General features: G+C 36.7%; 1 protein-coding gene across 1 annotated transcript; it reads left to right on the forward strand.

Annotated features, from left to right (window-relative positions):
* Positions 1-233: 233 nt before the first annotated feature.
* Positions 234-15,717, forward strand: LOC108985782 (protein ACTIVITY OF BC1 COMPLEX KINASE 8, chloroplastic-like). The gene is made up of 21 exons (XM_018958202.2): positions 234-847; positions 4,358-4,493; positions 5,859-6,025; positions 6,865-6,985; positions 7,180-7,280; positions 7,764-7,862; positions 9,021-9,131; positions 9,239-9,318; positions 9,428-9,497; positions 9,901-9,974; positions 10,090-10,159; positions 10,278-10,366; positions 10,576-10,700; positions 11,453-11,533; positions 11,608-11,668; positions 11,759-11,813; positions 11,904-12,002; positions 12,087-12,176; positions 14,417-14,476; positions 14,567-14,690; positions 15,279-15,717. Exons 1-20 carry the CDS (start codon positions 386-388, stop codon positions 14,681-14,683), a joined length of 2,268 nt encoding a protein of 755 aa, XP_018813747.1. The 5' UTR covers positions 234-385; the 3' UTR covers positions 14,684-14,690; positions 15,279-15,717.
* The last annotated feature ends 143 nt before the right edge of the window (positions 15,718-15,860 follow it).

The raw sequence follows: 15,860 nt of genomic DNA on the forward strand, positions 1-15,860 counted from the left end.
GTCCCAGAGATGAGCGAACTTGTGTACTGACACGTAAGCCAAAAAGCGTCCAAAAGAATGTTACACGCATACGAAGCGAGGTTGTGGCCAAGACAACGTGGCAGGGTTTTCGGCCAATCAGAACCCTCCGCCAAATACCCCTAACGCCCTCCATCTTTCTATATGCCACGTGTCCAACCCACCTCCACCCCTTTCCCATTCCCTCCGTTTCTTTTTCGCCTCTCTTTCACACTGACTCTGTAGTCGTCGTCGTCGTCTACACTGTACACACAACAACCACAAAAGGCCTTCGCATTCATCTCTCCTTCACGCATGCGATGATGCAATGAAAATTTGTGGTTTGGGGTTCGGTCGAAATTACTCTGCGCAAAAAAAACCTTAATTCATGGCAGCTTCTCTGACTTTGCCCGAGCTTCTTTTACTATCTCCACAAAAAACTCCCAAACACCGGCTTTTTCTCTCTAAAACTTCCCTTTCTAGAGGCCTTAGGCGCAGTCTCGATGTTCGGACTCGTATTAGGGCCGTGAGTAAGGAAGGTGCGCTGGTCGAAGACAGAGAGAGGCAGTTGATCAAGGAATTGAAAAATGGGAATGGAGCTGCTAGTGCTGTTACTGCTGATTCCAGGTACGGTGTATCGGTTGAGAGGTCCTCGAATGGCAGTGTGGGCGTGTCTGCGCCAGGGAATGGGAGCTTGGTGAAGTATGTGAACGGGAATGGCGTGACCGCGGGGGAGTTGGTGGAGGAGGTTGAAGATCCGGCGTCGAAGGAGGAAGGGAGGAAGAGAAGGATAGAGGAGATTGGTAAAGAAGATGCGTGGTTCAAGCGAACCGGGCATGAATCCATTGAGGTAAATTGGTGTTAATTTGAGTCTTCAATTCTTTGGAATCTGAAAAAATGTTGCTTAGCTATTTTAGTATTTTTGTGAATATGGGGTTAGTGTATTTGGATTCGGTTGTGAAACTACTAGACTTAGAAGAGGAGTGCTGGATTCAATTTTGAAGGACCTAACTCTATGTTCGCGACTACTTCTTGTTGTTGTGTGGTCTAGGTGGAATGTGTCATCCTTACGGGAACTTTTGACAGAAATAGGTGTTGGTTTCTAGTATCATCATGTTAAAGATCCAACATTGATCCAAAAGTCATAGGATTGTTGGATACTAATTTGGTTAAACCTTTAATCCTCAGGATCATAACATTCCACCATGCTTCTGAATCTGACGACCATGGCGGTCCACTCTATCAACACTGACCCGGTAGTAGCCATTTCCCTTTTGGAAACTTCACTCATCTATCAGTATTTAATGACTTGACACTATGCCTATAAAAAGTACCAAGACATTTTAATTCAACCTATAGGTCGCCCCCTCCGTGATTTGAACTTGTGACGTAGTTCTTGCTCTGATACTAATTGTTAAAGACCCAACCATTGATTCAAAAGTCCTAAGACTGTTGGATACTAATTTGGTTAAACCTTTAACCGTCAGGATCATAACACATTATCAAGGTTTAACCCTCAGGATCATAACACATCATCATCATCATTATCGGTTGATTACATCTTATCCCAAAAAATAATTGGTACATTACACATCCACCCAGTGGGTTACCTTACTCGCTCAATTCTTAAGGGGCTCATTTGCGAAATATGATTGTTTAAGTTAAATCGTGGTGTCTTAATCTTATAAAGAGGTGAAGAGAATAATGAACGAAACATGTCAGGTATTTAAAGAATCATTTCTTTGTCTTTCACGTGAAGTTTACATAGGCTTTTTAACTCTTAGGTAGGGCTGCAAATGAACTCAGCTCGTGAACAGCTCGAGCTCGTCTTGTGTATACTCGGTTCATTTAATAAATGAGATGTTCGTAAACACTTTATTTTTTTTATAATTAATAAGAAACTTTATTCCCAAGAATAGGCAAAACCCAAGTACATAGGATGTATAGAAAGGAAATACCTACATCTCTCTAAAAACAAAAGAAGAGCTAATACAAATTTAGGAAGTTAACATCATCCATTATAAGAGTTTTAGCCCACAAACACAAAGTACTAAAGAAAAAATCCCCAAGTTCTCCCATCGAATGTTCTTTGTCTTCAAAGCATCTCCCATTCCTTTCGAGCCAGAGACACCACATCAGACATGAAGGAATCATCTTCCATATATCAGCAACATTCTTTCTTCCCTTTAATCCATACCAACCTGCAAGCAGATACACCACATCCTAGGCATCACCCAAAGTAAATATAGGTTCGTGAAACTAGACTCGACTCGGTTTAGGCTCGTGAATAAACCGATTAATATAGGTTCGAATATTAAACGAGCAAAACTTGTATAAACTCGGCTCGACTCGGTTTAGGCTCGTGAATAAAACTCTTATAAGCTCAACTTGACTTCTTTGAGCTTGTAATGTGTTATATATGTATGTGTTATATTTATTACATGTTAGTTATATTTTATGTACTTAATTATATATTATTAATTTATTTATAGTTTACGTTATTTAATATATTTATTATTTTCCCAAAGTGTGTATAGGATAATTTGTATAATAATATTTCATACAACTAGAACTTTTGATTTATTATATTATATATATTAAATATTTTAGTTTATTACATTCATCTTATATGTTATTATTTTTTAATTATAACTATAAGTTAATTTATTTTATAAAAGTTATACCATAAGAATTTTTTAATCAAAACCATTTGGTTGAATAGTTAAATGGTTAGAGTTATTTTTGTAAAATTTAAATTTTTTTTATTAATCTAAAGATAAGATTCAGAATTAAAAAAAAAAAAAATCAAGTTCGAGCTAGAGCTACTCGAGTTTGAGTTGTTTGATTATTTTACTGTTTGGATAGTGAAAGTGTTTAGTCTCGTCCCGTCTCATCTCATCTCATCATTATAACTTTTCCAAATTTTCACACAAAATATAATAAATAATTCAATTTTTTCAAATCTCAAAACAATAATAATATTAAAAAATAATATTCTAATAATATTTTATACAACTTTCATCTCAACTCATCTCATCTCAATTCACTATCCAAATGGCACCTTAGTTGAGCTCGTGCCGAATTTGAACAATATTAATGGTTAACGAGTCGAGTTCGAACAAGGATATTCAAGTTTTATTCAAGTTCGAGCCGAGTTCAAATGAGTAAACATGCTACTTGAGCTCGAGGACCCTTGTTTGAATTTGACTCGACTTAGTTCGTTTGCCACTCCTAGGAGTTGGCTCAAGTGGTAAGGACTTCGGTCTTGGTAGTATGCTCCCTTCAGGTCTAAGGTTTGAACCCTTGGATGCAAATAATTTCTAGGAGCAACGTCCCATTGGTGCGAAGCCAGTGATTTGCCTTATCTGTGTGATGTTGCGCATTTGCACGGTCTCTAGGTTCCTCGTCATCAAAAAAAGTTAACGTAGGTGTTGATTAATAATTAAATCCCAGTTCATATATTTGTCTTCTCTATCAAAGCTGGGACAAAAGGGTAGTGGATGCATAAGAATAAATGATAAGCTAATTTTGTGCTAGTGAGCGCACCAAATATTAATGAGTAAAGGGACTCAACTTTTATATATGTTATTGAAGAATAGAATCCCAGGTATCAATTAAGTAGTTCAGTTCAAACTAATGGTTGGCTAGTTGGTGGTGTTGGAATTGGTGTTTTTTATTTGTTTTTCATTTTTTCATTTGTATATCTGGAATTACATATGCAATAGGATTGCTTTGAGCTGACTTAAGGACTTTCTTTTTGTGTTATGTAATGTTAGGGGTATTTTTTAAGATCTTTCTTACAAATATAATTTCGAAGTCAAGGTATGGCAAATACATTTCTTAAATATGATAAGAGGACAATTTCAGGTAACAATTTATTTTTATTTTTAATTTTTTTTTTATTTGTGTTATTTCTTGGGTGAAGGGTTTGGAGGATGAAGACAAGACCTTAGATATTGGATGAAAGGTGACCATAATGGTTAAGGAAGATTAGATTAGGGCCCTTTTAACTCAGCAGTAGAGTAATGCTGTGGTAAGGTATAAGTCATTTGTTCAAATCCACACGATTTGAAGTTTGACTTTCTGGAATGTTGAATTCTCTTTAATAAGACAAACGGTTGCAAGTATAAAAGCTGATTAGATGACCAGAATCGTTAAGGAAGACAGGACCCATGTTGTGTGCATGGATGTGTAGGCAGAGCCTAATTTATATAGTTGTGGCATAGGTATTCGTATCCACCTCAGTTGCATAACTACTTATTTTCTTCGGTTGCTTTTATATACATAAGTTCACAAGATTCCAGATATCTAGACACACATCTATTGAGAATAATCTTTTGGCAAAATATGGGTTTTGTAGGTTTCTGTTGCACCTGGTGGCCGCTGGAGTAGATTTAAAACCTACTCAACAATACAAAGGACCTTGGAAATATGGGGATTCGTACTGACATTTATCTTTAAGGCTTGGCTGAACAATCAAAAGTTTTCTTATCGAGGTCAGGCACTACTACTGGATCAATTTTCAAACAATTGAATGCATATTGTTTAGGCTCTATTCATAAATAAGACTTTTTTTTTGTAAGTAAACGATTTTATTAACAAAAACTCTATGTGCAGTCACTTTTGCATACTCTTTGCACACTCCACTAATATGATTGGCTATGTCACATTTTTTTAATATAAAATAACTGTTTTGGCCAATCACATCAGTAGAGTGTGCAAGGAGTATGCAAAAGTGACTGTATATAGCAGAACTCTTATTTAATGATAGGCATAAATAAGTCTTCAATTCTGTCACCCTGATAATATCTTTAAAAATTGTGTCCCTACCTATCCATCTATGACTTGAAGTGAATAAATAAAGTATGGGTTTTTGCAATGTGTAATGACTGATTTTAAATATTTCGTCAGTCTCAAGGATGAGAAAGCTGTTCAGAAGCCCAGGGTAGATGGTACAACATTTGCAAAGGCTTATATCACCAAACTTGGTTTCTCTCTTGCTTTTTTTTTCTTTTCAATTAAGAAATCTTTATTAAAATGCACAAGAGGTGCAAGCCAAGTATACAAGAAGTAAACAAGAGAGACGCCTATTCCACTCCTCATCTCAACATGTTTCACTTATTAAATTATAATACCATTAAAAATTAAAACAATACATAACATTAAAAAAAAGCTTAATGTTGGCGACCCCAATTATTATTTTCTATTTTCTATTTTCTCTTTTTAATTTAAATAACCATGTTTTGAAGACAAAGAGCATTCTCTCGGAGAACTTCGGAATTTTTTCTTTTCTACTTTGTGTTTGTGGGCTAGGATTTTTGTAAGGGATGATGATAATGTGCTGAATCTGTTTCTGTTTTAGTCTTTTTCCTGCTTCTAGAGTGTAGTAGGTATTTTCTTTGTATACTTCCTGTGTACTTGGACTATGCCTATTCTTGGTAATAAAGTCTCTTATTAATTACCAAAAAAAAATTTTAAATAACAATGTTTTTCTTAATTATTTCTTACAAAATCACTATCCAAACATTTTTTCAAGCTGGGATCCACAACTTTCACAAAAACCTATAGAACTTTAATTTCCTCACATTTTTCACTATTCGTCATAAAATTCCCAAGACTTCATATAAAAAGAAGACCTTAGTATGCCTGTTGTACATCTAGTTATTGAACCCCTGTTCTGGTTGGGTTGGCTGCAAAATACAACTACCAACTCTCTGTCATGTGGGTCAATCCAGATGGTGAGGGCATACCATATGATCTCAATGATTTGGAAAGTAATGCAGAACTTTCTGGTCTTCCATCATTGAATGACAATGCTTGTACTTTAATCTAGATCTGATTTCAAAGATGTGGAGTTGCAGGAGGAATGACAGAAAAGAAGAAAGCTTCAAGGCGGAAGGCTCTTGCCAAGTGGCTTAAAGAAAGTATTTTGAGATTAGGTCCTACATTCATCAAAATTGGCCAGCAGTTCTCGACGAGGGTGGACATTCTTGCACAAGAATATGTTGATCAGTTGTCAGAACTTCAGGTTGAATTCGTGTTATTTTAGTTGTTGTTCATGTGTGTGCCATAGTGTTTCAATAATATATGTTGACTAAATCAACCATCTTAGTTTTAGCTGCTTGCCAGTGGCTTTTAATTTTTTATTTTTATTCTCTATTGCTCATATTAATGAACATGTTTTCATCAACAACACTTTTTTTTGGCATTTTAATTGAGTTTTTCTTTTGTAGCCTTCTGAGACTGAGATAGCTTACTGCTTATCTCTCTTAGCAATCTCATCTAAGCTACAAACTTTGAAAAGCTAGCTAGTAGCAATTTAGGCTTAGGGAAGAGGGTCATCCGTTCCAACAGTACTATCTCAATAGTATGTCCGCATATTGACAGAATTCAGCAACTGATGTGGGTAGTATGAGAACTTGAAGCATGCAAGGGTGTCGTCAGTTTTTTTTTTTCTTGTTTCTAATTTTCGGGAAGGGTTGGGAAGAGGAGAGCCTAAAAGAATTAAGTGCTTTGAACTTTGATATGTTGATGATATGTGGATAATGAGAAATGATATTTGCAGTCATAGAGTGAGCAACCGCCACTCACTCCTTTTGAAAAAAGTGAGTAAATATGAGACCCGCATGAAAAAATTAATTTTTTAATGGTGAACTCCACTCTTTTTCAAAATGAGTACGCGGCACTTGCACAACCCATGACTGTATCTAGTATTATTTGTGGCTGATATGATTCTAGGACAAATTTGATTTTCTTTCCTCATTTATTGTAATTCCATATTTGTGTGTGTTGCTTCTCTATATAAATGAGTGTTCATGTATTTTCAAATTATCAAGGAATAAAAACTGAATTATTTTTTTGCTACAGGACCAAGTTCCACCCTTCCCTTCGAAGACTGCTTTGTCTATAGTTGAAGAACAACTTGGAGCTCCTTTGAATGACATTTTTGATCGTTTTGACTATGAACCAATAGCTGCTGCTAGTCTTGGTAACCTTAATTTGCTTTTGATGCTTTTTCATTGGGAAATTTGTACAAAAGTAAATGAACCTAGCTCAAGTGTTCCTTAAGTGGTTTTATCTTATATACAGTAGAATCTTTTCCAGGTTTATTGCAAAAGTTAATAAGATTTAAGTATCACTTGTAAAAAAATATAAGTATCAAAATACAATCTTTTTATGCAGGTCAGGTTCATCGTGCAAGATTGAAGGGAGAGGAAGTTGTTGTTAAAGTACAAAGGCCTGGTCTCAAGGATCTTTTTGACATTGACCTTAAAAACCTGAGGGTTAGTTTTTATTGGCTTAAAATCCTATGCTTATTCTTTCAGGGGTTATTATAATTGTGAAATTCCGACTACTCATCATATTTGATTTGGTCCTCCTCTTTTCTATGCATTTCCTTCCTCACTTTCTTTGGTCTTGCGAAATTTACAATTTTCATTAGATTATTACTTAATATAACCAAGACACTTGGAGGTTTTAAATTTTGTCTTAAAAAAATTCTGCTACTTCTTTTGTGTCTCTATGTGTCTGTGTCATATGAGTCTACATGAGCATGCTTAAATATGTATTAAACTAAGCGATTTTTGTTTTCTCAGTCATAACTTGGATTCTTTTTTCAACTTGATATGCCCTGTTATCCTGAAAAAAAGAAAAAAAAGGAGCACGCATATATATGTTTGAAAGTTATTTCTTGGTATTCACACATGTTAAGGGGTTTAAATTCTTCTGACACGCATCAATACTATGGCCATTTTATTTTATTCCAGGTAATTGCAGAATATCTCCAAAAGGTTGACCCAAAGTCAGATGGCGCGAAGAGGGATTGGGTTGCTATCTATGATGAGTGTGCTAGTGTCTTATATCAGGTAGTCATATTCCCTTAATTGTATCGTTCTTAAGTTAGGGTTTTGGAGTTTCATAACTTTTCTCCTAAATTTAAAGCTCATAGGATGCCTGTGATGTTTGCTATGCTTAAGGGCCCGTTTGGATAGTGAAATTAAATGAGTTGAGATAGTTTGTAAATAGTAGTGAGATTATTAGTTGAAATTAGATGAAATGAGATGAGATGAGGTGATATGGTTTCATCTCACCTCTGTATCCAAACGGGCCCTAAAGGAAAAACAAATCAATAATGACAAATGGTAAAGGCTCAAGTGGTAAAAGGCCTTGGTCTTGGTGGTATGCTCCCTCCAAGGTCCAAGGTTCGAATCCCACTAGGTGGAAACAAGCTCTAGGGGCCATCGAACTGGGAGATTTTTCCCTTGAATTACCCGAGGTGCACTTGCAGGAAACTCCTTGCCGAGGGCCTGTGCACCCCTGGGATTAGTCAAGATGTTGTTCCTGGACACCCGGTGCCAATAAAAAAAAAAATAATGCCAAATGAATCTAAGACAAGGATATTGACATGGAAGAGTAGTGGCCAGGAAAGGATACACTACAGTAATACCAACCCGAATCATTTTAAGGGAATTTTAGAAACAGCATCGAGGATAACATTGATGCAAGTTGGTCGAGATGATTCCATCATGTAACAAAGATAAGTGGAAGAAAAGGTAGAATTTGTGTCGATGTTGTGAATAAATGCTGATATGTAAGTATCATAAAGGGCTGTGGTAAAACAGGATAAGTGATGAGAAAATTTTCTATGGCTCAATGATTTCCTATATCCTGGACAAGGCAAGTCGAATGTGTTACTGACTCTGACAGGAATCCTCTTTGTCCTTGCCTCACCTTTTGATGTTAGCCAGCTTTAGCCAGTAGGTTTACCTTCTGCTTTTAGACATAGTTTGTTGGACATATACATTGTTTTCATTGTTTGCCTTTTTAGTTCATCTCTTTTACAATTCAAAATGCATAAGATTTAACACATTTTTGTAATCATCGCTTCGTTTGCAGTTGCTCCATCCCTAATAGATCATTGATGCAACTTATTCTCAAGTTTTAGTGCTCTCTCTCCCTCATTCTTTAAGACTTTCCTTTCTTCTTTTTCTGTTCAATTAGCAACCAGAATTTTGAGTTTTCAGGAGATTGATTACACCAAGGAAGCTGCAAATGCAGAACTATTCGCAAGTAACTTCAAAAATATGGAATATGTGAAAGTTCCATCAATATTTTGGGAGTATACGACACCACAGGTTTATTCCTTCAGTAATCATAGCCTCAACCAGTTAACGCTAGTGTTTTTTTTCCTGTTAATATCTAACTTCCTTCAATTATTATCATTTTAACTTTTTGCATGCAGGTTTTGACAATGGAGTATGTCCCAGGGATCAAGATAAACAAGATAAAAGCTTTGGATCAGCTGGGTGTTGATCGCCAAAGGTTAAAAAAGATACAAGCTTTTTGCATTGAGACCACTGACTCTTATGCTTCCCAGATGAAAGGAAGATTTACTACCAACACCTGATGACTCTATTGCTGTGTTCTCTAGGTTGGGTCGCTATGCTGTTGAATCGTACTTGGAACAAATTCTGTCTCATGGTTTTTTCCATGCTGATCCTGTGAGTTCCTTAATGTTTGCTCTTCATTGCATGCATGGTGCGAATAAGTGCATGTTTGGTTAAGTAGGATATGGAATATCAATGGATTCTAATATTGGAATCATATGAAGCATTACAAGAAGCGGTCTAGAATACCCTTGTACTGGAACATCTGAAAATGGTTTCGTTAATCCCTTGGCTGCCACTTTGGGGCATTGTCTGGGACATCTATGTTTTTGTCTTTTGTCCTTATTTCAGACTCTCTCAATCTAATATCATAATAGAGAGTTCTGGTAAGCATATTTTTATCTACAAATGAGGAAGCTGTGGTCTGCATGTTTGTCATGTTTACATACTTTCAGATCCTGCCATTGGATGTATTTATCAGAGATGTAACCCGAAATTTTTTGGTTCCTTTCTTTAGCATCCCGGAAACATTGCAGTTGATGATGTCAATGGTGGAAGGTTGATTTTTTATGATTTTGGAATGATGGGAAGGTATTTTCTGGACCCTGTATTGTCTTAACTACTGTAAGAATACATTGATGTATTCTATTTCTCTAACATTCCTTGGTGATGTCCTGAGCATTTACTCTATCTCTGTATCTTACAGTATCAGTAAAAATATCAGAGAAGGTTTGCTCGAAACATTCTACGGAGTTTATGAAAAAAATCCAGATAAGGTAATCATTTCTCCTCAAGGGTGGTGGCCATCATTACAGTTACTATATGTTAGTGATATTGCCATTCCTATCCTTGGTTGTGATGTACCTATTAGTGGAAACTCTTATGCTAGTGCAGGTCCTTCAGGCAATGATTCAAATGGGAGTTCTTGTGCCAACTGGAGATATGACTGCTGTCAGACGAACAGCACAGTTCTTCCTCAACAGGTGCTGTAGAGAAGAATTATGAGAACTGAGTATAAACTTTTCCAGTTCTTTAATAGTTTGGCGAGCTCTTGAGGCATCACTAAACAAAGCAGTCATGCCAAATTCATAGCCTGTCTCAAATAAACAAAGCAGTCCTGCCAAATTCTCATCTACATTTTTTTCTGGATTGAGCCTCTCTGACCGTAAATTTATAATCGACTGTTTTGCAGTTTTGAAGAGCGGCTTGCTGCACAAAGAAAAGAAAGAGAGCTAGCAACAATAGAGCCTGGGTTTAAAAAGCCATTGAGCAAGGAGGAAAGAGTAATGAAAAAGAAACAAAGACTGGCTGCAATTGGTAATGCACCTGGTGTAGATCTTGTCTATGATAGATTCTATGCTTGTTAACTAGGTATCTAATGTATTAACTATTTGACAAATGATTTTGAGAGCCGAGTGCATGCGGTTGGCCTCAGCAATTCAATCCATGTCAGGATATATGGTTTAGTAAAGACCTAAGTAATAAGTTGGTCGTATAATTTGTAGGCATGGTCACAAGGATAGCAATCAATTACCATACCTCTTATGCTCTTACCCTCATATAAGATGATAACTGGTTGGCTTCTCCTCAATACCAATCCCCCCACCCCCTCAATATTCTTCCCAGATTGGTCCTCTCTCTTACGAGGAGTCTTGGCTTTTAGAGAAGATTCTGTACCAGGGTTAATTGTGTCTTGTTGAATTTGAGACATGGAATAAAGGCATACTCTGGGGTTGGAATAAGGAAATTTTCTGCTTGTTTGATGCATACAAGTGCAACTGTACTTCGGCATATTAATGCTTGAGTTTTTATTGTAGTAATCCAAATTATTTGTGGCTAACTTGGAAACGAAGATTTTGTAATGCATCCGTGTTGTTTATAATGTGTGTACATGCCCGGATATATATATGAATGCAATAATATAAATATTTATAGCTGTGCCCTATGTTTGAACTTTCGACCCTCATCTCAGTTGTTTGAATTTCTACTTTAGATAACAGAAGCAAGTGCCAGGGTCTTCACTTATTCCCTATGAACATGAGGTGCTAACTGTTGCATTTTCCTAACAGGGGAAGATTTGTTAGCCATTGCAGCAGATCAGCCTTTTCGATTTCCTGCCACATTCACATTTGTTGTTAGAGCATTTTCAGGTAATATAATTAGAGCTTGATGGTTTGTACATGCCAGATGAACCTCAACTAGTAAACTATTATCATCTCTGCAGTTTTGGATGGCATTGGGAAGGGCCTTGACCCTCGATTTGATATTACTGAGATTGCCAAGCCGTGAGTTTGATCTTAGCCTCTTCCAACTCTGAGATATAGCAAGCTATATCTTCCATACATCTGACGTTCCTTTGATGCTTTACCTTGTAGCTATGCACTGGAGTTGTTAAAGTTTAAGGAAGCTGGAGTTGAAGTTATCCTGAAGGCAACCTTAAAATCTCTTGATTCTCTTGTTATTTTGTACAATGATATAGCATGTTTCTCAAGTTCCTTGTGAATCTTATGAGTATTTCAGGACATCAGAAAGAGATTGGATAGACAATCCCGTGCATTCTACAACTTATTCAGACAGGCCGACAGAGTTGAAAAGCTTGCAGAAATTATCCAACGATTGGTATATATTGAGAGTTCTTTGATTTCTTATATTTCGTTGATCTTGTGGATTTCAAATTGATGTCCCTTACTCCATCTAATACAGGAGCAAGGTGATCTGAAACTTCGAGTTCGAACATTGGAGTCTGAGCGGGCATTCCAGCGAGTTGCAGCTGTTCAGAGGACAGTAGGGAATGTGAGTTTAGCTGGTTTATCATCTAGGGGAATTATACAAGTCTTAAACTCCAACTTTTAGAGGAATCTGTTTATTTTTTTCTTCATCTGCAGTTCTCATCAAATATAAACTGAAGAATTGAATTTATAAAACTTGGTGGTTACTGTGCCTTGGTTATCCAAGTCCTACTTCACCAAAACAAGGACTAAAAATTAAAAAAACTAAAAAGGGAAAGCTACACAAACCCCTCCAACAGTGTACCTTCGATGTCGAAAGAGAAATGCATTTCAATTCTCTTTTTGATGAGTAAATAGGAAATAAAATTTCCAATGTGCAATTCTGACCTGAAGGAAAAAAGATTTTTGAAAATATGCTTGGAAGTTTGTTGGAGTTGGCTTTTTCTTGTCGGCCACTTTTGGGTTGTTTGCAGCCTTTTTGGGTGTTTGCGGCCCAACAATAATTTCTTGGTTGTTCCTTGCACTTGCCACTCTTTTTTTTCTTTTCAGTCCGCAGCCCAACTTTTTTGGGCCTGTTTCCAGCCCTCATCAAATAATCAATTATATTACAGGTATCATTAGAATCTATATATATATTATATATGGATTTTTAAATATTTAAACTAAGGATGGTCAGAAAACAGAAGAAGAAACTCATTCCGACTCAACTTCCATCGGAAGAAGAAACTATATTTGTGTAGTTAACCAACTTGCCGGAATTCCAAGGATCGGTTGAGAATGGAAGGTTGATTTAGAATTTTAATTCCAATGGATAGCCCTACCTCCAACTATCAATTCTTTGGCAATGAAACCTTCAAACTACCAATTTTGACACTTGACACCCCAATTTAGGGTAGGGCGGTAGGGCCCTGCCCCCTGCCCCGACCCTATCTGGGCAGCGTGGGCAACCCAGCCCTGCAGGGGAAACAAGGGCAGGGATGGGCTGGGCCCAGCCCAGCCCCCCTCCGCACCCCACCTCCCAAGCTGGGCCTAAGCCTAGCCCATATATATATACATATATATATATATATATAAGAATTTCGTTACCAAAATGACGTCGTTTTGGTAGCGATTTTTTTTTTCAAAAATGAACGCTAAAACGACATCGGTTTTGGTTAACCCTAAATCCACCCTCTCCTGGAAGCCTCCCTTCCCATTCCCCCCCCCCTTCTCTCTCTCCTCTATGGCCGCCACTACCCTCTCTCCCTCATGCAGTCGTTGTCCTCTGCAACGGCTCCTCCTCTCCGAATCCATGAGTCACTGAGTTTATTTTTTAGTAGTTTAGGTTTTTTTTGTTGTTTCGGATTCGAATCATTGAGGGAGGTATAGCGTTGTGGATTTTATTTGTATTTTCTTTATTGTTTGGTTTTTTTGTGTTTTGTTTTTTCCCCGTAGGGTGCTACCGGGTGCAGGTAGCACCCCTACCCCAATTTGAAAATTTAGTTGCAATTTGAATCATCTTTTATATCTAGCTGTTAAGATAGGCAAAAGAATAGATGCCATGATACAATCTTGATAGTTGGATTGTGACAGAGGTAGCACGGTGTGCACATTGCAACTGAAGTTTCCAATTGGTGTGTCAATTTCGAAAATCAATAGTTTGGGATAATTGGAGATTGAACATAGTATCAAAATGAAGTTTCTGAGTTCGAACACTGATTTACTCTGCATCCCGATTGAAATGTCAAAATCTCACCCTTTCTTGGCAGCTCAAACTAAGGACGCCTACTAACATTTTTTAACCACTATATTGATTGGTATTATAATGTAACTTTCAATGGAGATACAAAAATGTGGTAATGACTGTTTATTTCAAAGGGGAAATCGAAAACTGCATCAAAGATAATTCTGTGCATGGAGATGGAAAGTTGTGTACTTGCAAAATGCTTAAGCTTTTTTCTTGAGCTTTTTCTTGTAATAGTAGTCCTTACCTTTCACCTCATATTCTTATCATGGAGGAAAAAAACAAGAAGATAAAAGAGGAAATTTGTACTTGTTTATTAGCTGTTAATAGCATGATATCACTAGAAAATATGTACAGATTGTGAAAACAAAGTAATTATAACTAGTTTAAGGCTGACAATTTAAATAGCAACAAAACATTTCATTTTCCTGTATGGTCAGTTTACCTGAATACCGATCAAAAACAAGTTTACCTGAATTATCTTGTATTGAGACTAATATGAATCAGAAGAAAAGTTCGTCATATTCTCTCCATATAATGTTATCACTCTCTGAATATATCTCCTTTTGACTAATTAACAGGCAGTAGCAGCTGGGAGCCTGATAAACCTTGCAACAATTTTGTATTTTAACTCCATAAGAGTAAGCTATCCCTTTTAATCTTTGTTCCTTATGGCAAAACAAGTCTTTGTGTGCTTAGTTTTTATTCAGCGCTTTAATTGTGCTTTTTAGGTGCCTGCAACTATAGCATATGCCTTCTGTGCACTTTTTGGCTTTCAAGTTCTATTTGGTATTATAAAGGTCAGAAAACTAGACGAACAGGAAAGGTTGGTGACAGGAACTGCATAGGCAACTGGTAAGTGAATCCCGTTTATCCTATAGTATGTATATCATGTCAGTTCTTTGCATCATCTCCAACCTGCAATTCCCTTGATACAAGTACATCTCCTTGATTTCTTATGCAAAATATGCAAATGATTTAATATTAATTGAAGCCTCTTTGTATTTTTATTTTTTTTTAATCTTTTGTTTTCTTTCTTGGCGGTTTAAAAGTTGCATATGTGAGTGTTGGTAATGTGTGCCCAAACACTCCAAACTTTGACAAGATCTAGATTCATAACCAACTTCCTTGATATCAACTTGTGAGCTTGTATTTAAAACATTAATTGCTGTGCAGGGGAGCGTCTTTAAGCTAGGAAATGATTAAATGGCTATTTTCATGGACCATCCACATTCTTGACATTTTGTCTGTTGTATGAATTTGTGCAAATTATCATATTGAAGTAACTGGACGGAATGGAAGAATGTGAATACAACTGGGATAATGGCCTTATGATACAGACCATCCCATGTAGATATTGCTGTGAAGTGTTTTATGTTTTTTTCTTATCAACCTTCACCTTTGAACCAAAGCCGTCTGTTCCTTTGGTTTGGCTCATTGCAGATGTAGAGTGGAGACCCAGCTCATATAAAGTTTTCTGATTACCCAAGTCAGCTGTTCAATCGACAGAAGAACACAAGCTTAAAGGAGCATATCATGAAGGTTTCTGTTACCATCAGTATGAGCTAGAACTTTCGAATTCTTGACTTATGTTAAAAATAGGAAAAACCTAAGGCTGAACATTTGCACTTTATTCTTCAAAAGCTTACTTATAGGGAGATTCTTAATTGTAATTAGGTCAGCTAAAGCTGATGGCCATAAATGATAGCTTTCAGCCCCAATGAGTTAAATTTGTAACAATTTCAATGGTAGATGTTGGCATTGTAGCCCCCCCCCCATCATATTTTACAGGATGGATATCTACTGACTACTAGTGTTATCTAATTTTGTTAAGATAAGAAAATGATTCAATACAATTTGCGCCCCCATTTTTGTTGATTCAACTTTCTCTGATGGAAATTGTAGTTACGGTTGTGCTTTTCTTTCAACCCTGTGATGGGAATTGTGATGACGCTTGAGAAGCTGAAAAAACTTTTGTTCTCGCTACCCTAGTCTTTCAGCAACAAAATGGAGTTCTTGCACTGA

This window comes from Juglans regia, chromosome 1 (assembly GCF_001411555.2).
Source record: "Juglans regia cultivar Chandler chromosome 1, Walnut 2.0, whole genome shotgun sequence".
Classification (NCBI taxonomy): Eukaryota; Viridiplantae; Streptophyta; class Magnoliopsida; order Fagales; family Juglandaceae; genus Juglans; species Juglans regia.